This window comes from Lissotriton vulgaris, chromosome 6 (genome assembly GCF_964263255.1).
Source record: "Lissotriton vulgaris chromosome 6, aLisVul1.2, whole genome shotgun sequence".
In the NCBI taxonomy this organism is placed as follows: Eukaryota; Metazoa; Chordata; class Amphibia; order Caudata; family Salamandridae; genus Lissotriton; species Lissotriton vulgaris.
Window position 1 is genome coordinate 1,493,216,720 of NC_141694.1, and position 20,250 is coordinate 1,493,236,969.

General features: G+C 43.0%; 1 protein-coding gene across 2 annotated transcripts in view; it reads left to right on the forward strand.

The window, feature by feature from the left end:
- Positions 1-20,250, forward strand: part of SPTBN1 (spectrin beta, non-erythrocytic 1) — a 459,103-nt gene that overhangs the window by 205,371 nt on the left and 233,482 nt on the right. For both annotated transcript variants that reach the window (XM_086927648.1, XM_086927649.1), the window contains one exon: positions 9,040-9,191. In XM_086927648.1, the coding sequence (XP_086783774.1) occupies positions 9,040-9,191 (152 nt within the window). The remainder of the gene's footprint in view (positions 1-9,039; positions 9,192-20,250) is intronic.

Sequence of the window (20,250 nt, forward strand, 5' to 3'; positions counted from 1 at the left end):
CAGGAGCCAAATATCCCACCAAAGAGTAATAGTGTGGAGTTGATGGCTCCATGGAAGCTCAGTCTCTAATCGGAAACACACTTTAGTAAATAGACAAAAATTTAACATACCTCACTTGCACGTGTCCTGAGGACGCAATATATTTACAACTTCAGCATTAAAGCACCTCCACTCTTGTGGGGTTTGAGGGAGTGACATACCCTGCCCACCGTGTTCACTTCAGACCACAGTTATGCATATGCACCTACCATGGTGCAGCCCAGGACAAATCTGCGCCTTACTTGTGCGCGGCATAGTTTGTGCACGTACACTTGACCATCATGCGATAAGTGGTCTTAAATCGTGGTCAGCATTGCATCTTGTACTGCCACTTGACCTTTGCCTGCTGGTAGAAATATTCACACTGACTTCATACAGTTGGCCCTCAAAAGTTTCCTAGCTGTAGGTTCACGACTGACTCCTAACTGCACAAATTTAAAACAAGCATTGGAATAGCCAATAGGTCTTGCCCATTAGATTGTAGATTGATAAATTTTAAAAGTAGCAGTAAAGCTCTCTTTTAAAGCATAAAAATACTTTAAAAAAAATTTAAATGGATGAGCAGGTTATGAGGCAGTGGGGGGTGACGCAGCACAGTAGGCAAAATAGAAGCAACATAGGAGATTACATGGGTGAACAAGAGCAACATGGAGGGAGAAGCACACTTGCGAGAGAGCACAACATTGGTAGGTGGAGGGGGAAAATACATGAGAGAGACAGCAGAAAAATATATGCACACAAATGAAGTGCTTAAACAAAAAGAAAAAAGTAGGTATTTAGAAGTGAGCAGCGGAGGCCAGGAAGGCAGCCAAATAAAAGGATGGTAAAGAGGCTAACCTTCATGGGAGGGAGGAACACAAGATGGACAGGCTCCAACAAGGAAAGTAGAAAGTGAGCAAATAAGAGTGACCGTAAAGCCAAGAAATGGAAAGTAATATGCAGGCCGCAAGCCCCTGTGTGGTGTTGGTAAGCCCACAGTATGGCTTTCATAACCAGACCGCTTGCGCTGTCTGGTAGGCTTGACTTGAAAACAAGCTCCTTTAAGTGACAAATGTTCAAGAGCTAACAACTGACCTGCACAGCGGACATTCTCAAACTGCACTAAAATGTATCAAGTTCCCCACTCACACATGACCACCCGAGCAGGCCCAGCGACATGCCCTTTATTTTTGCGCTTCCATGTGTCCATTCAACAGACGTGACTGGATTAGTCCTAACTTCTGGCTGTAGAATAGCTAGAAACGTGCCATAGTTTGAAAGCAGATCAGACACTCCCTCCTGCCCACCCTTCACACAGGGTTCTTGCCTCGCAGGCATAAGCTTTACAGCGGCTTCCACGCTAGGCATCCGGCTCTAGATCTTGTACTATACCAACCTGTGCAAGAAAAAACCTCCATCCTTGGGTGACTCTACCGAAGCCTTCATTACATGAATTCTCCCGCTCTCAGGGACCACATGCATCACTTTTCAATTGGGTACCAGCATGTCACAGCCTCACATTTCCTTCTTAATCTGCCTGCATTTCTACTGGTAGTTGTACCGATCACATTGCTTTTACCAAAATATGTGGTTTCTGTGGTCGAGGTTTTAGATCTGATCACACCTCATACTCTTTTATGTTCTGGGTTTTATCTTATTTATTTGAGGCATGGCATGAGAAATAAATCCACTACAATTTATCCTGGTAAGGGCCGGGCTGTCCGTAGCAGGCACTGAGCGGTTCCCCGGAGGGGTGGGGCCCGGTTTTGTGCCCATGTGGGCCGGTTTTGCAGCAAAATATCACCACCTGTAACAAAAGTGGGAGCACTGCTTCTTGCTACCCCCTCTGCCCCCACTCCCAGGGCTGGTCGAGCAGCAATTTGCCAGGGCTGGTTGCTGTTCCCAGTCTGTCCCTGATCTTGGTAATTTGGCACCCCCACCCAGCTGCCCAATTTGCAGCCCTAATGCTTGGTGCAAAACTCCTGCATGCATGTACACCACTATTCATCCTATCAAAGCACGCCAGCACATGCTCAGGCAGGACCCATTGTGAACCATTCATTAAACCTGTGTACATAACTGGCAAGATGCTTCTAGAGTTTTCTGTCAAATTCTGGGTGCCAATTCTCCAAAAAAGTAAGTACTGAAAGAAGATCGTTTTTAAAGCCACTAGCAAATGGCAGCAGAGACCGAAGTCCTATAACTTCAGCTCAGGAGGCCGTTTGTGTTAATTGTAGGAGCGAAGGGATAGGCAATATGAGACACTCGCGTAAGGCAGTTAAACTATTATTTAGCAGAAGTGTACCTCCTGGAAATGCAGTTCAATACAGGAAATAGGATCAGCACAGTTTCCTTAAAGTGTACAGAACAGCCTCTAAAATGCAGCAGTGAAATAACCATTAAATAAACTTTAAAAAGTGGGATATACTTCAGACTGTCTGTGAAATTAATAGTTACACTGGAAACACACGAAGTATGTGTCTCAAGATTGGGCTGTGAAGTTAGTAGACTGCAAGGGCCTGTTAGGACCTATCTGCTATACCATTCATATATTCAATGTTTCAACGAACTTGGTGGGGATGGAAAAGGAAGGAAGACGATGGTGTATTGAGTGAGAAAGAGAAGGTGGTGGGAGATGGTTGTAGAAGTGCAACCTCCTTCACTGGCTTGTGATACCTAAAATGAGTTGACTGCCCTGGACGGAAGTGCTGTCCTGCCCAGCGCAAGACCTTCTGGATGCCACATGTTGAGTTGTGGAAGCTGGGGTCCTCAAAGTTGGCTTATCCTACAGTGATATCCGAGGTGGTAAACAACCTTTACAACAAAACTTTTACAACGCACTACCATTACGACGCAACTTTTACAACGCAAACCATTACAACGCATTGCGCTGGGGGGCGCTCTAGGATAGGGAATAGGTTTAATGTACTATCCAACACCTTCCCTACTATCCACGGGGACTGGAGTTGGAATAGTAAATTAAACTATTCACTATCCAGCGCCCCAAAGCACTATGCGTTGTAAAGGCATGCGTTGTAAAAACTGCGTCATCCATCCATCCGAGGTACTACTGACAAGTCGGATGTGTTGCCAATCTCAAAATGGACTCCTGGCATGATTCTGCATTTGTCCTTATTGCTCTTTCTGTAAGTTTCATGTGTTGCAACAGAACGCAATTATCACTTACTTCGCTGTTCCCACATATCAATGGAGGTCTGGCGTAATGAGCTCAAGCTGGGGTGGGGCTACAGTCAAACCTCTAGCCAACTAGAATAAAAAAGGTGTAACTAAAAGTATTGTTTTAACTGTACACCCTCTAACTAAATACTTAATTCATAAATAGCCACAGTGTTCCATCTTATGGGAAAGGCATTTATCATTAACGTGTGTGACTACAGGCAAAAGAAGTAATGGTGCCATGTACAACAAAAAACAGCATTGAAAGTTATCTGCATTCTTGTCCCTGATTGCTATGCCACTGTGCGATTGGAGGTCGCTGTCCAGTAGTGTGCAGCTGGCGCACAGAGCTGTCTCTGTAGCTACCTGATTTGTAGACTCCATTTCCAAAATCTTTTAAAACTCTATCTCCAAGTAGGTGTATATGGCTGCAAGGCGCCGCAGCTTGTCACGAGCTGGTCTTTTTTTACCCTTCTTCTATCAATAGCAAGATATACTGCATTGTCTCAAGGTCACAAACAAACACAGTCTGAACTTGCTATTCAGAGAAACTGCTGTGGTTTTCAAAGGCATCAAAGTGTAGTCCCTGGCTCTCCAGGGATTGTATTCGCAGCTGCAAAGTTCCTTATACAAACAGCAACAAAACTCTTGGATCAAGTCGAATATGGTAAATAACACCCATTGGACTTTCAATTTGATAAAACATTTGCTTCCTAATAGAAAAGATGACAAATAAAGGTGTCGTGTTCATTTGAATCTTGATTGATAATACGAATTAATGCGTTATGTTCAGTACGTTTATGTAGCGCTCTAACATTTATCCAAAACCCTCACAGTCAAATTTATCTGAAACAGAAAATTAATTGATCCCTTCCACTTCAGAATCACACAAGCTAGACTTATCCATAAGCAAAAAGTGGGCCATAGTCTTGTTAGCTTACTTATTCTAACGTGCCCAAACTGAAAGCATGAAAGCCAATCTGTTTTCAAAACTTTCACGTTTGATCTGAATCTGATACCTTGCCAGATCCAAAAAGGTATCTCATCAAACATTTATCTAAAAATAGCTTTTAATTGCTAAGACTGCTGAATAAATGGTGGTTGGCTTGTGAGAATAAATACATCTAGGAAAAGAATAACTTATGGACCTATGCAATCAGCACAATAACGCATAAATCATAACAGTGTGAAAATAATCCAATACTTTGAAAATCAGACAAATTGTTTCTAACGATAGACACAATTTGAGAATTTGTTTAAATTATTTATATATTTTTTATTTTTTCGTATATTATTTGCTTAGTACTCATATTTTTACTATTCAAAAATGACTGAAAAAAGTTCATATAATCAAAATAAATGGTGGTTGGCTGTCTTGATGTGATAAAGAAGTCTACAGACCACTCAGTATCAGTATAGTTGGAAACATATGTTTGAACCAGTGTCCAAATGTATGAAATCTGCTGTAAGCATATTCTAACAAGTGCCTCATATAAACTATCCAGGTTCAGGGTTCCACAGATTAGGTAAAATTAACATGCGTAATAGTAATGCTAGTTTGTTTCAACATCAACCAGCTCTGTTTTTGCTGCAGATTCACTCTTGTTCGAGACCCAAGTAAATCCATTTTTAAGCTGGGAAGGGATGCAAACAACCCCAAAATTGTTTTTTCACAGATAAAAGTATAAATCTCCAATAGATGAATGGGGTAAAAGTTAGCAAATTAACTTTGTGTGGCATGTTTAAACATACACAAACATACACTTTCTACTTTGTGCCTTTATAGATCGCTACTCATGGGAATAACATTGAATATATAAAAAATTTCAAGAAATTGGGATGTGTTGTTATTATGAACAAATTTAATAAGGGCATTTGTAGTTTAAACGGTTTAAAAGCTACTAAAAACATGGCAACACGTGTCCCTACACACTGTAAGACCCTCCGCAAAGGATGACTTGTCGCTTTCATTAGCTTATTATTGTATTTGGGTGTTAAAGTGGTACTAATAAAAATGAATCTTTTCCAAAATAATGAAGTAACACTGTTACAAAATATGATGCATTATGCTCCATAATTTGCCCTTTCTTGCAGTGTAATTTAGTCAACCCTGCCACATAATTTATTTGGCCCTCCTCAGCTGCGTAATTCCAGTGACCCTGCGAGTACTGAATTTTAAAACGGCCACACACAACAGGAACGCTCCAGTGTGTATAGAATCTATGGTAGCAAATCAGTGACTATTTGGTTAAGATTACCACATGGCGAGCCCTGCCCGTGACAATGCTCCCTCCAGCTCTCCCACGCCTTGGCAGGCCTCTTTCCTCCTGAGCATGGGTGGGCCGCAGCCTGCGCTGATTTCTGCCATGTGGTGGTGATGATTCACTGCCTGGCCCAGTCAGAGCATGCCGTGATTTTCGTGTGTCACACGTGCGAAATACTCGGCAACGTTCTCATAGTGACGGAAATGAGCTCGTTCCATAGTGCGAGATTCTTCGCGCGCTGGACGCAGACCCGTTGCCTGGCAACAGCGCGGAATCATCTCGGGCTACAGTTTTGTAGATTGCGCGTGATGTAATTGGAAGAGACCATTGCGCCCCAGATTAAAAATATATATATTATTCTACTGATCAGCTGTCTCAGGTTGGTTAAATGCATGTCAAATAACTAACGTGTCTGACTGCTGCGGAATGAAGCACTCCTTAAAAATAAACCAGCTACGTTAACCGAGCAGTGTACATGGAGCGCCACAGGCTCGCTCTCGGATGGTATTGTCATGAGTGCTTCCGCCAAGGAAGTGCCCTGTGCTTCTGCTGGTTGAAGATAACAATTCGATTGTGTGTTATCGTGTGCACCGTTTGGGGTGAACCTCCGGCCTTCTGTCCTCCGCATGATGCGCTTTCGTCGCTGCCCTAGAGGGATGTTTTTACTGGCCTCTGTAGACCCCACCCATATCCTCTCTTTCTCATTAAATGTGTAATTATCTAAAAATATGTTGCTTGCAGGGAGGGACAACCGTGAAGTACATTTTATACAAGAATTGGACTTGGTTCAGGCTTGAGTTGTTATGGAAATACGGCGTTTCTGTTCCTGTCGACGTAATACCACATCTCGTGTTCATCTTGTATGGCTGTTGCTATTTCTGTTTATAGTATAACATGCATAATAGATCTGAATGTACATGTAAACTGGAAAATACTACACAGTGACATGACCACAGTACTCATAGGGGTTGTTTTTGCCCACGCCATTCTAGGTTGTGATCTTTCCCAGATACAAATACTGGCTATTTGTTCAGGTTTTAAGATTTAGCAAATATCCTGATACTTATCCACAACTTTATATAACATTGTCTGTTTCAATATTGATTTTTTTTTGTTGCCTTCCCGGCTTTGTTTACTTTAATTATCAGTCAGGAATCATGAAGGCAGACCGAGAACACGTTTTAAAGTGATTTCATCTTATAATTACTGATTAAAGTAGGTGATACTGGAAAACATCGGCTTGAAGTGAATTCCCTAATTTTTGTCCTGGCTAGGAAATTAAAATACTGGTCATGCCGATAAAAAGGGCAGTTCGCAATCACAATCCATATACTCATTGTACTGACTTAGGAAATAGAGTCTGAGGGTTGTGAGGGTTTGAATCCGGGAACTGCAGATCTTTAAGGCGGGAGCTCTGTGCACTGATCTATTTTACTTGCTCGCAAATCCGTGCTGCCTTTGAAAATAATGCAGAGCTAGGAAGATTCCTGAGGCCTCAGCACCTCAGTGCTTACGCGGTCGTCATTTTACCCAGCCTGCAAGAGCAGTAAGCGCTGCACCTTTTGTTTGTGTATATTTTTATTTTATTTGCGTATTCTTCTGTAGTGGCACCGCACTGGGATGTATTTGTGTGTTTTACAGGGAACTGTAGTTAAAGCATGCAAGCTATATTTACAGACAACAATTCAATTGTAAGATAGGAGAAGGGGAGATGAAAAGACTGAAGCACGTGACAAGTTAGATGGATCAATGCAAACGAGGGGATGAGGAGAGACAGATGGCAGGAAGAACAATACATTTGCGGAGGAGAAAGGGGTGAGAAAAGTCAAACAAATAGTTAAACCGTGGATGATCAAAATGTTACAGTTAAAAATCCCTCAGAGGAGGGGTATCAGATCAAGTCAGTTAGTTGTGCAGGTGCCTTCTGAACAGGAAGGTCTTACTTTTTTTCCGGGAAGGAAATTAGTGAAGATGGTGGCTTCCCCTTAATAAGCAACTTGATTAGCTCGAGATCCCTTCCAATTTACAAATAAAAATGATGCAGATTTTATTAATGTACATTTAGGCTCTTAACTAAACAGGAAGTTAAAGTATCTAGCCAGATGCTGCTCGTATGCTAGAATGTCCTTAGTAGATTATGGTGTCTTGCATAAGTCACCATCAGTGATGATGTTGACCTATAATCTGTAGCGTTGCATTGTGTGTATACCACTTAAACACAACTTGGTCGGGAACCCTTAAGGAACACTGGAGAGAAAGAATAACTCCAGGTGATAACCATTAAGAGAAGTTGACTGTCCATAACGTTGGCTAGGGCTAGGACTAGGGCACTGACGCAGGACTGACAAATGCCAGATTGAGCAGTAAGAGGCTTTTCTTGCTGCAACTAAACATATCCTTGTATTGGACATTGAAGCATTTTAATCTTTTCTTGGGCCATCATAGGGCAATTTTAAGTAAAAGGCATAAAAGGACCCATGTGCCACCATCCATCTCGTCTTCCGGCTTGGTGAGAGAGGTTTTGCTGGAGGCAGTAGACACAAAAGGGAGGAAGGAGGATCATAAAAGTTAGAGGTGCATCTTCTTTCAGTTGTATGGTAACATATTTGTGTTTTGGGGATAATCCAGTTCGATTTTTAGGGACTCCGGCTTAAAGTTTTGGAGAAAATGTCATCACCATCATTTCCTTCTTCTTGCATTTCTTAGACATGGGTACCACACCTTTTTTGAATAGTACTTTTCCTAAATTTCCAAAATCCCAAGTTATGGGCATGGCCTATATTTTCCCTCTTAGAAAACAAACCCGTCAAGGTCCCCAGATACACGTTTGAAAAAGACATTGATATGTCAATAGAAACTGACACAATTGTACATGCTATCTTTCTAGAATAAGGCCCATCTGATTACCATTTCTAAATTTACCCTATTGCAGCTTATTTGATAGTATAGTCTGGTGTCAAAGCAGTCAGTATCTCACAGGGGTTTGTTGGAGCGTGGTGTAAGGTTAATTATAATAAAAGGCACACCAGCAGTTGCCAAGGCCATTTGGGTGTGCATTTGTAAAATGTTAGGAGATGAGTGCACTCCACACCTCCTCTGGCAGTGATTGGAGACTAGATGATTGGTCATAAGACTCGTCTTTTCCAGCAGAACCCCTTAAACCTGATTACAAAGTGGAAGGTGAGCACGTAAATAATTGCAAGGTGTTTAAAGTTTGTAAGACGAAGAGGGCTGAGAAGAAAAGGGAGTGATAAGTTGCACAAAGGATGGCCAGTCCTCAGGGATAAGTTCTATGTGACCGTATTCCTGTCACAAATGTTTATTTGTAACTTACATTTTTTTCTCAATTGCTGTTTTGCCATAACAAATCTCACTGCAATAGACCAACTCTAACTTTTGATTTTGAAAGAACGTGCTATTAATATAGTCTTATTTATTTTTTATTTTTAACTGTGATTGGTTTTGTGTACAGTGTTCCCTTTTCAATTAGTTTTTTGGTCTCATTGTAACTGCTCAGTGAGTTTCTAATGCTAAAATACCAATTTATTTTACACCTTCAACCTGTATTTTTCTCCCACAGATGAACGTGAGGCGGTGCAAAAGAAGACCTTTACAAAATGGGTCAACTCTCACTTGGCACGCGTGTCATGCAGAATTACGGATTTGTACACAGACCTCCGTGATGGACGAATGCTCATCAAGCTGCTGGAGGTGCTTTCTGGAGAGAGGCTTGTAAGTACCCAAGTTTACTTAAATAGATGTATAATCCATTAAAGTTATGTTCAATATTGAAATGGTAAGAGGGCACTGAAGACTGATTGTGTAATTGGGTGTGGCAGAAACTGAAAGGCTGTTTAACCACACAATACCTGAACCCCTGGCATATTTTCTCTCCTGATTAAGGGCAGAAAGGGGAGCAGGAGAACATTACGTTGCAACATCCCTGTTGCAAACAGACGTATCGTGTGCATAGTGCTTATTCAGAGTCTTGATTGATGCAATGTCTGGAGTTTTTTTTTAAGAAGGCCAAAATGTTTCTACTTTTTAGGTGTTTACCTTTAAAAGTTCTCTATTTTATAAGTGTAGGTTTGTTAAGGGTGATGGAGGGTGAAAGGACAATGGCAATAGGATTAGAGCAGCCATTCTGACATGGAGTACAAATGCATCCTGTTGTTAATTGCGTTCACTAGAAGTGATTATTACTGATATGGAAGGGTGGACAGGTTTTAGTGAAAGCAGAAACTTTGGTTTAGTGATTTAACCCCTTCACTGCGGCGGCTATTCCGCCACAGTGCTAAGGGGGTGGGGCGGCCGCGTGGCTGCCGCATGCTGGTGACTGAACCGCTCCTTCACCGGCGTCGGTAGCGCTGTGCTTATGACGGAGCGGTTCCGTCATGGCCCGCCCCGCTCAATTGAACGCTCAGCGCAGGCGCGGAATTCGCGCCGCGCAGGCGCTCCGAGCGGGCCATGACGGAACCGCTCCGTCATCAGCACAGCGCCACCGCAGCTGATGACGGAGCGGTTCCGTCATCAGCAGGCAAGGGGTTAATGTTCCAAGAATTAGCACAAGGGTGGTAAATTACAGTGGTCTTGTGCATATGCAGAAGAAACATGACCCAGAACTGGCTTCCACAAATAGTCATGGCTACTTCCATGACCCATGCTAAATTGGCTAGCCTCGGTTTTTACAATTAGACGTTAAGAAAATCATACACATCCAGGAGTCAACCTCCATCAAGCCCTTGTCAAAGGTGGAATCCCCTGAAACGCAGTAGAAGCTTTAAAACTTGTGTGACAATTTAAGGGCTTAGTACCTTCCTGAAGAAGTTGTTTGTCAAAGGCCATACCATTCCCCAAGGTCCATTAAGAAAGCTCCATAAGCTTTGTGCAGTGGTAGTTGGGAGTGCAGCCATCAGATTTATGCAGTTTACCAGTGTTTTAAGAGTTGGCTTAAATGCTAATGTGGTTCTTGCAGCACCATGGAGGATGGTCATGACATCCAGATTTATTTCTAAGAAAAATCCACTCCATGCAATATGTCTAGAACTCATTTAAAAATGACTCGATTGCTACTGATTTTAAAAGTTTGTGGTAGACTATATTCTGGCAGTCTAATGAGACTCATTTGTCTCTTTAGGAAATGTAGCCGTCGTAAGATAAACCTGAAGGTACATTTTGTAGGAATTGAGGTCGGTCGTCTTCCATTGGTTTCCTCTTTGGTACATAAAAGTGATGGACCAGATGGGCACATTATTTATTAAATAATTAGACTTGAATTCCAACATAAAGGTATAATAGTTACACACCTCGAATAGTCTAAGGAGAATACGAAATGGTTCAATCTACTTTCCTCTAATTTCTTGAACACTGAACATTTTCTTGGCACGATCCATTAAAAAAGTACACTTTTTTACAGTCTTAGAATTTTGTTCTCCTAAATTTTGACACAATTGAAATGCCTCTCTAAAAACGAAGCCGTAATTGTAATTGCATTTATATAGCACCTACTACCCATTAACAAGTCGTCAAAGCGATTTTTTGGCGAGTAGCACTCTACTCCGGAACCCATAAAGGATTAGTGTGCATTTGTACAGTGAAATATGGAAGTAATTTGAGCGTTGGATATGTTAGTCTGTTATTTCGTTTCAGAAGGATAGTGGAGGGATAGAAGAGGAGACAAATCTAGAATGTTTTTTGCTCCTTTTTTGGAGTTTATAGGAATAGGAGGGCGTTTGGGATGAGTCAAGGAGAGGTTGAGTGGGAAGAGTCAGAAGGAAGTGGTTAGAAAGGCTTGTTTGGAAGATCTGAATAGTAATAGAGGTATGAGATGATGCAATGATGGTTAGAGGAGGGAAGATTCTATCAAGGGTTGTTTTGGGGATCATAGTAGTGGTATGGGTTTTGGGATGAATGACAATAGAGGTAGAGAAGATGTATTGATAGAGGTATAGGGTGAGAAATAAGGTAGTGCATTGAAGAGAGTAGTGCATGAGGTTTGAGATGAGTCGGAGTGAAGGTAGAGGATATATTACGAGAGATATAGGGTGAAATATAGGGTAGCACATTGTATATGCTGAGTTAGAACAAAGTAATAAATATATGGATACATAAGTACATGGAAGATGTGTGTGTATATATATATATATATATATATATATATATATATATATATATATATAGAGATCACACATAAGGAAGGTAATATATGTAGATTAAAGTTGCATTTATTAAAACTCCAGCTTTCAAGTGTTGTACTTTTCGGAGATATCTAACCCAGGCGGGGTACAGCATGCTCATCACAATTAGTTTCCAGGTCAATAATTAACTAAATACATGATCAGGGCCACTGGAATTATGCAATTCTGTGGCCCAGCCTTTCTCGCATGATTATGGATTTGAAATCCATAATTTGGGCCACTGGAATTATGCAATTCTGTGTCCCAGCCTTTGTCGCATAATTATGTGTTTGAAATACATGATCAGGGCCACTGGAATTAAACATTTGCCACATAATCCACCATCTGCTACTTAATCTGTAGATTTTAACAAAAAAATTATTTCTAGCTCAAACGTTACTAAACGCGGCAACGTATTCATGCACAGTGGAAGGCCCTTCGCAAAGAAATTAATAATTTTTCAGTTACTTATTTCTGTATTTGGTTGTTAAGCTGGTACTAATGAGGTAAAATCATTGCACAGAAAGTGTTACCTCGTATAAAAATGACAAAATAACGTAGTGAAACTATCAATAAAAAGGCCATATAATTTACCTTTTCCTGCTGCATAAGTTAGGTAACCATGCCGCGTAATTAGGTGATCCCTTGCTTCATAATTCTAGTGGCCCTCAAACAGTAATTTGTACTCGCATACTGCATCCAAAGGGAGGTTATTAGACTGGGAGTTATTATATATCATTCCAATGTTAATGGGTGGCCTGTGCTCATAATATTTAGGTATCGCCTATTACATCCCGAAGGGAAGATTGGCGAGATTATAGTAAGCGGTCCGAAAAGTTTACCTAGCGGCGGATGGCGTACAGTTCATGTGAGCCTGGCGCGTGCACACATCACCATTTGTCTGTGCCTCAGCATCAGACTTCAAAGGCTGCCGCTCCCCCGCATCAGACTTGAAAGGAATGCGCTCCCCTGCCACAGCAATGCCGAGAGCTTGTCGTGTTTAACTTTGAGACAAGCTTGTTTCAAATTCGTGTGAGGCAATTCTTCCCGTCCCTCCCCCCTCCTGCAGTCCGATGCATTCTAATTCGCAAACCGACCCCCCCCCTTCCCGTTTGTGCCTTCAAATGTTTGTTACCTTCAGAGCCATGTCGTCGCGGCTCGCCCCCCATCCTCACAGATGCCATTTACAAATTTCTCCTCGTTTCGTTTATTTAAAGTGCGAGCTCTAGTTTTCCCTTTTACAGCTGGTGAACTTGATTTCCACTTTTCATGTGGTCGCTGGACAGGAACATTTGAAGTGAATACTTGTTTCCTTTTCTTTGGAGCACTCCATTAGAGCGGTGTGTTTTTGACCTGTCACACTTGTGTACATTGCTCCGTGTGCACTCTGTGTTGCTTCCTGTTGCCCAGCTGCTTCTTCCAGCCCTCTTTCCTTGTGTGCCCCCTTTGTGATTCTCCCCATTGCTCCCCCCCCCTCCATTAGAGCGGTGTGTTTTTGACCCACCAAACTTGTGTACGTTGCTCCGTGTCCACTCGTGTTGCTTCCTGTTGCCCAGCTGCTTCTTCCAGCCCTCTTTCCTCATGTGCCCCCCTGTGTGATTATCCCCATTGCTCTCCCCGCTCCATTAGAGCGGTGTGTTATTGACCCGTCACACTTGTGTACGTTGCTCTGTGTGCACTCCGTGTTGCTTCCTGTTGCCCAGCTGCTTCTTCCAGCCCTCTTTCCTCGTGTGCCCCCTTTGTGATTCTCCCCATTGCTTCCCCCCTCCATTAGAGCGGTGTGTTATTGACCCACCACACTTGTGTACGTTGCTCCGTGTGCACTCGTGTTGCTTCCTGTTGCCCAGCTGCTTCTTCCAGCTCTCTTTCCTCATGTGCCCCCTTTATGATTCTCTCCATTGCTTCCCCCCCCCTCCATTAGAGCGGTGTGTTTTTGACCCACCACACTTGTGTAAATTGCTCCGCATGCACTCCTTGTTGCTTCCTGGTGCCCAGCCGCTTCTTCCAGCCCTCTTTCCTAGTGTGCCCCCTGTGTGATTTTCCCCATTGCTTCCCTCCTTCCAATAGAGCGGTGTGTTTTTGACCCGTCACACTTGTGTACATTGCTCCGTGTGCACTCCGTGTTGCTTCCTGTTGCCCAACTGCTTCTTCCAGCCCTCTTTCCTCATGTGCCCCCCTGTGTGATTCTCCCCATTGCCCCCCTCCATTAGAGCGGTGTGTTTTTGACCCGTCACACTTGTGTACGATGCTCCGTGTGCACTCCGTGTTGCTTCCTGTTGCCCAGCTGCTTCTTCCAGCCCTCTTTCCTCATGTGCACCCCTGTGTGATTCTCCCCATTGCTCCCCCGCTCCATTAGAGCGGTGTGTTTTTGACCCGTCACACTTGTGTACGTTGCTCCGCGTGCACTCCGTGTTGCTTCCTGGTGCCCAGCCGCTTCTTCCAGCCCTCTTTCCTAGTGTGCCCCCTGTGTGATATTCCCCATTGCTTCCCTCCTTCCAATAGAGCGGTGTGTTTTTGACCCGTCACACTTGTGTACGTTGCTCCGTGTGCACTCCGTGTTGCTTCCTGTTGCCCAACTGCTTCTTCCAGCCCTCTTTCCTCATGTGCCCCCCTGTGTGATTCTCCCCATTGCCCCCCTCCATTAGAGCGGTGTGTTTTTGACCCGTCACACTTGTGTACGTTGCTCCGTTTGCACTCTGTCGCCCAGCTGCTTCTTCCAGCCCTCTTTCCTCTTGTGCCCCCCTGTGTGATTCTCCCCATTGCTTTCCCCCCTAATTCTGGTGTTGCTTTTCCTCTTTTCCTCCACAGTTGCATCCTTTCCAGCCCTTCACCTTTGCTTGTGTCCACTTCCGTGTTGCTTCGGCGCTCCCCTTCTAGCCTTGTGTAGCAATGCTGTTCCCAACCGTTCCCTGTGTTGCTTTCTTAGTTACCGATCCATCTCTCATCAGTAACAAAAAATATATAAAAAGCTCCTGCTAATTTTTGTAGAAGCGCACTTGCGTGGTGTGCGTGCCAAATAGATAACTCTGGCGACCGCATCAAAGAATTTGTAGTGGTTTTTTTGTTGATATTTTAAACTAGTCATGCTGCCCGTTGTAGGTGCTGTGCAGCCTGGTTAAAAACCTTGGTAAAGCCATTGGTCACGAAGGAGAAACCTGTTGGCTTTTCCCATTGTTTCTGCTAAACTGCAGCCAAGAAGAACGGGTTTTCAACTTGAATGTGTGTGTTCCAGACTTGTCTGGCTAGCTCTCAGTGTTTATCTTCATTTTTTATTTTAAACTTTGAAATCTCTAGTAATTGTGATTTATAACTGGACGATCTTAAACCTCCATATATTTGTATCTATTAAAGACAAATGGGCAACTGGGTGCACTGTTATAAACACACCCCCTCCACACACCCCCCACACCAGCCCTCCACACACATATTCCCTCCACACACATATTCCCTCCACACACATAACCCCACACACACAACCCCCCACACACACAACCCCCCCACACACACAACCCCCCCACACACACAACCCCCTCACACACACACAACCCCCCACACACAACCCCCCCACACACACCCCACCACACACAACCCCACCCACATCCCCCCACACACACACACACACACACACACACAAACACACACACACACAACCACAAGCACACACAAATCCACACACAACCTCACAACCACACACAACCCCACAACCCCAAACACAACACACACCCACAAACACACACACAACCCCAAACACAACACACACAACTCCACACATACAACCCCACACACACAACCCCACACACACAACCACACACACACAACCACACACACAACCGTCTATCTATCGCACTCACTCTATCTATATATCTATCTATGTATCGCCCTCACTCTATCTATCTATCTATCTATCGCCCTCACTCTATCTATTGCACTCACTCTATCTATCGCATCGCCACAGCATCACTCACCACCACTACAGCATCACTCAGGGCACCACATCATCACTATGCGCTACCACAGCATCACCGAACTCCACAGCATCACTCGTCGCCACCACAACATCACTGAGCGCCACCACAGCATCAATCTGTGCAACCATTCAACAACTGGTTCAAATATGTTCTCTCAATGTTTCAAGCTTTATTACAAATGTCACAAAAAATGTTAATATTTCACTTCTGTTCTTGGATTTTCGTCACAAAAAAATACACTGAACATAATCTTCACTAAAGTTGTTTACAAAAGTTTAAGCTATTGCCATTATAAATTACAATAACTTGTATTTAAGTATTAATTATTTAAAAAAATAAAAGCCATTGTTATTTGTAATATCAATACATCCAAGTCACGTAAATACAACACATATTGCATTACAAATGCTGTAGGTGTCACATTTGCGAAAGTTATAACTATTGGCATTGTAAATGACAAGGCTATGACATTCGCTATTTTCAAAACCAACACATAAATAACAAATGTGTCATTTACAATACCAATAGCTCAAACTTTCCTAATGCGAGACCTATTGCATTGCAAATGCTTGTTTTATGTTGGGAATTTGGTTCATGCCAACCCCGTGTATTATTTTTTAGCGTGTCTGCTTAACCCAATGGTAGCATAATGCTGTAGACACATAATATAAATCAGTTAAAATAAATGACACAAATAAAACATTTCCACAAATAGGTCCAGCTATGCAAATCTCCTACAGAGCTCGTAAACCCTCACTACATTGTACATTGTTTGTAAATGTTATTATTATTTTTTTTTTTAATAAACTTTTATTTCGCATTTTGAAAAAATTCAACAGTGCACATAATAAGTAGCAGCAATTACACTTCCCGCCCCCCCACCCCCACATAGGCTATGAGGCACCAGTCAGTTCGACAAATGCCAACCTCCAGTGCCCCAGGGTACCCATCACATTCTTCCCCGTGCATCCCATAGCCATCAGTGCCCTCAGAATTTTCTCTACGACCCACTCCCCCAGTTCCTCCCCCTACATCCCACCCTCCAAACCATGGTTCTGCCTCCACTTGGACCAAACGTAAATGTTATTTCTTTATAGAGGAAAGGATACTTCTTTTTCACTCTGTGACTTCTAGAAACACAGCACCAACAGTTGTTTTAATCTTATTCCTTTATCCCATTGGTTAATTCGGTGGCTACTGTTTTGATGACAACAAAAGGCGAAACCAGGAGGCCTGTGTGCGAAATAACATTGCCATCTTTCGGTCAGCTAGTCTGCCTCACAGATAGGTAATTGGTACATGGTACATGATCTTTCTATGTCATAAAGTAAGCAACATTGTGTTACACAATTATTTGGCGTTTCATTTTTATTATTCATTTTTATATTTAAGTTGGAGTTTTGAGAATTAGCTTTTTAAAATAGCAAAGGATTAAACATGGGAAACCTCAAATAAAAACAGTAGCAAATAACATAACAAAATTACTAGTTTAAAAACGAGTAGAATTGCTTCATTTAGCTTTTGCTGTGTAGCGCACCAGCTACCCTAATGCCCACTTAGTTTTTTTATTCCAGAGATGTCGAATATTTCTTTGTCCTTTGTAATGGTTCATAGACAGTCCTGTCCACCATTCTTTATTCGGAGTGTTTCGTTCTCTCGCAATGATTTCTTTTGCTAGCAGGAGGGCTATACTGGAGAGGTGAGATAATTAGGTAAGGTCATTTCCCCCACCCAAACATTTGATGATTGAGAATGCTGCTTCCAGTAGGAAGTTCGTTTCTACAAATGGATGTTTATTCATACTTCAGTGATGTGAAAGTTCTCTCCGGACATTCCGCATGTGTATGGCTCACTTTTTCTGAAGCGTTATATAAATTCCATAACATATAATGTTGGGTTTCAGTTTAGTAGAGTAGATATTTAAAGATTGCATGTCAAATTAATTCCCTGTTTAAAAAAAAAAAGAGAATTTTTTTCAAGATTATTATTAATTGTGGATTCATTTTGACTAGTCATGCTTTCGGCGCATTTCAGGTGTTATAGAAATAAGGCGATAAATCTGCTGATTACTATTGGTTTACTCCTGCTATCCAACATCTGATTGTTTTAATTTTCTGATGGCAAGGTTTACATTTTTTAACATCCAAATAAGGTTTTTGTAGAGCGGATACTCACCCGTGAGGGTCTCAAGGTGCTGAAGTGGGGTGGGGCGGATGGGGTTGAGCAACTCCATTAGGGGTCATAAGAAGAGCCAAGTCTTGAGATCCTTTCTGATTTGGTGCAGTGTCGGGCTTCATCTGAGATGAAGGGGGAGTTTGTTCCAGGTCTTGGTTGCAAGGTAGGAGAAGGACCTTCCGCCTGCTGTGGTCCTGTATAAACGAGGGACGGTGGCTAAGGCGAGGTCGGCTGAGCTGAGGTTTTTCTTGGGGGCGTGGAAGGAGTTTCGGTCGTTGGGGTGTTTGGGTCCAGTGTTGTGGAGGGCTTTGTGGGCTTGAGTGAGCAGTTTGTAGGTTTTTCTTCTTTCAACAGGGAGCCAGTGAAGGTCACAGAGGAGTTAGTTGGTCATGTCTTGCGATGTCTGGAATAAGACTGCCTGCAGCGTTCTGGGCGGTCAGGAGTTTTCGGAGGAGTTATTTGTTGATTCTGGCCCAAAGGGCGTTTTCTTAATACAGTCTGCTGGCGATGAGTATGTGGGGGACGGTATTCCTGGAAAGGGGGGGGGAGTAGGGTGGATCCACTTGAGTGACTTGCAAAGTATGCAGAGGGCGTTCAAGCATTCAGAGGATACAGCGTTGATCTGGCAATTTATGGTGAGTGAAGAGTCTAGTATGATGCAGAGGTTGCGTGCGTGGTCTGTTGGAGTGCGTAGGTGGTATTCCGTGGGTGTGGTCCACCAGGTGTTATCCCATGCGGAGGGGGTGGCGCAGAGGATGAGGATTTCTGTTTTCTCTGCATAGAGCTTCAGGCAGCTATTGCTCATCCAGGTCGTGACCTCTTTCATCCCTTCTTGGAAATTGCGCTTGGTGATTTCGGGTTCCTTGGTGAGGGAGAGGATGAGCTGGGTGTCATCGGCATAGGAGACGATGTTGAGTCTGTGGTTTCTGACAACGGTTGCAAGGGGGCAATGTAGATGTTGAAGAGTGTGGAGCTGAGTTAGGATCCTTGGGGTACTCCACATCTAACTGTCGGTTCTGAGAGGAAAGGCGGGAGTCTTATTCTCTGTATTCTGTCTGAGAGGAAAGATCGTATTCAGTCTAGGGCTATTCCTCGGAAGCCGGCGTCGTGGAGGCTGGTGGCTAGTGTTCAATGGGATACGGTGTTGAAAGCATTATTACAAAAAACTTGTCTTATTGGAAATCTTATCACCTCAAATCTCGTTGAGATGTACCAGTGATTCTTAAGCTGTGGCCATCTGGAGTCCTGGGACTGATTGCTGGCTCCAGATGGTGCCTGTGTGAATGCGCACAGTCACTGTTTGCATTCAGGCAAGCTGTGATCGGAACTAGCCTTCAGCTTAGGACAAAAAGCTTTAGAATGGCTTATGTTTTTCTTCAAAAAGTCATATGTGTCTGCAAACTCTGGGAGCCAGTGTTATAAACGCAATGTGATCCATGAACACATACACAGGTAGACTGTCCAAAAGACCCTTCCTGGCTGCACACTGTCCCAATGTTCAGGCACTTACAGACTACAAGCACCTCCACTTCTTGTATTGGAAAGTGGGGAGACCTGAAGTTTCAGCAGTACTGAAATGCCTCCACAGCCAGAGTACCACTTCACAGTAGGCAGCATGTCATCTGGCATAATGAGCACCTGGCCTCCTATGCAAGGACAGTCTTTGTCACCAGGTGACACAAAGATCATGCCTGGCCCCCGGCTCTGCCCATACCTAGATAGATTGCTGCCTTGTGTCTCTCCGATGCCAATGCCAATCCAGTTATTACTTCTGTCCCACCACTTCTGCCAAGTGCTCTGATTTCACTGCTGCCTATTGATTTGTGTATATGTCCTGTGTCTTATACCGGTGTGTAGTTAGTTTCTCCTTTATTTAAACACACAGTTGCAGAGGAAAGTAGGTGTGCTGAGTTCATATAATGTGCACTTGTTTGTGTATTTTTGGTGCAATAAATTTGAGGTCCAAACCGTAGAAATTGCTTTTGCATCCCTGGTTACTAGTTGTGATTTAATGGGGTCCGCAAAAGTAAAAAGATTAAGAACCACTGTGAGAGGCTTTGTTTTGTGCTTTTACATTACCGAAGGGCTCTGTGCTGGGGTTGCTTGTTCCAGCACAACCATTTAGATGTCTTGTGATGGGCCCAGTTTGGGTGTCTCTATTGATAATCTGGATTTAGAAACCATATGTCTGATCAGGCCTGTAAGTAAAACCTAGTAGGGTCATGTAATTTCTCTGGACATTTTTGGGGGAATGAATTTGTGAATGATGTAAAATAAGGTAATATATCTGTATTTTAGTCCTTTAGATGTTTATTCTTTGTACATGCTCAAGAAAAGAACTAATATGATATTATTTGTTCAAATCTCATCCAGGAAATAATAGTCACAACATATTGTTATACTGAGTTTTGATTATGTTCTATGAGTGTAAAACTGGCAGGTCTTGAACAAAGAATAATCATCAAGGCTAGC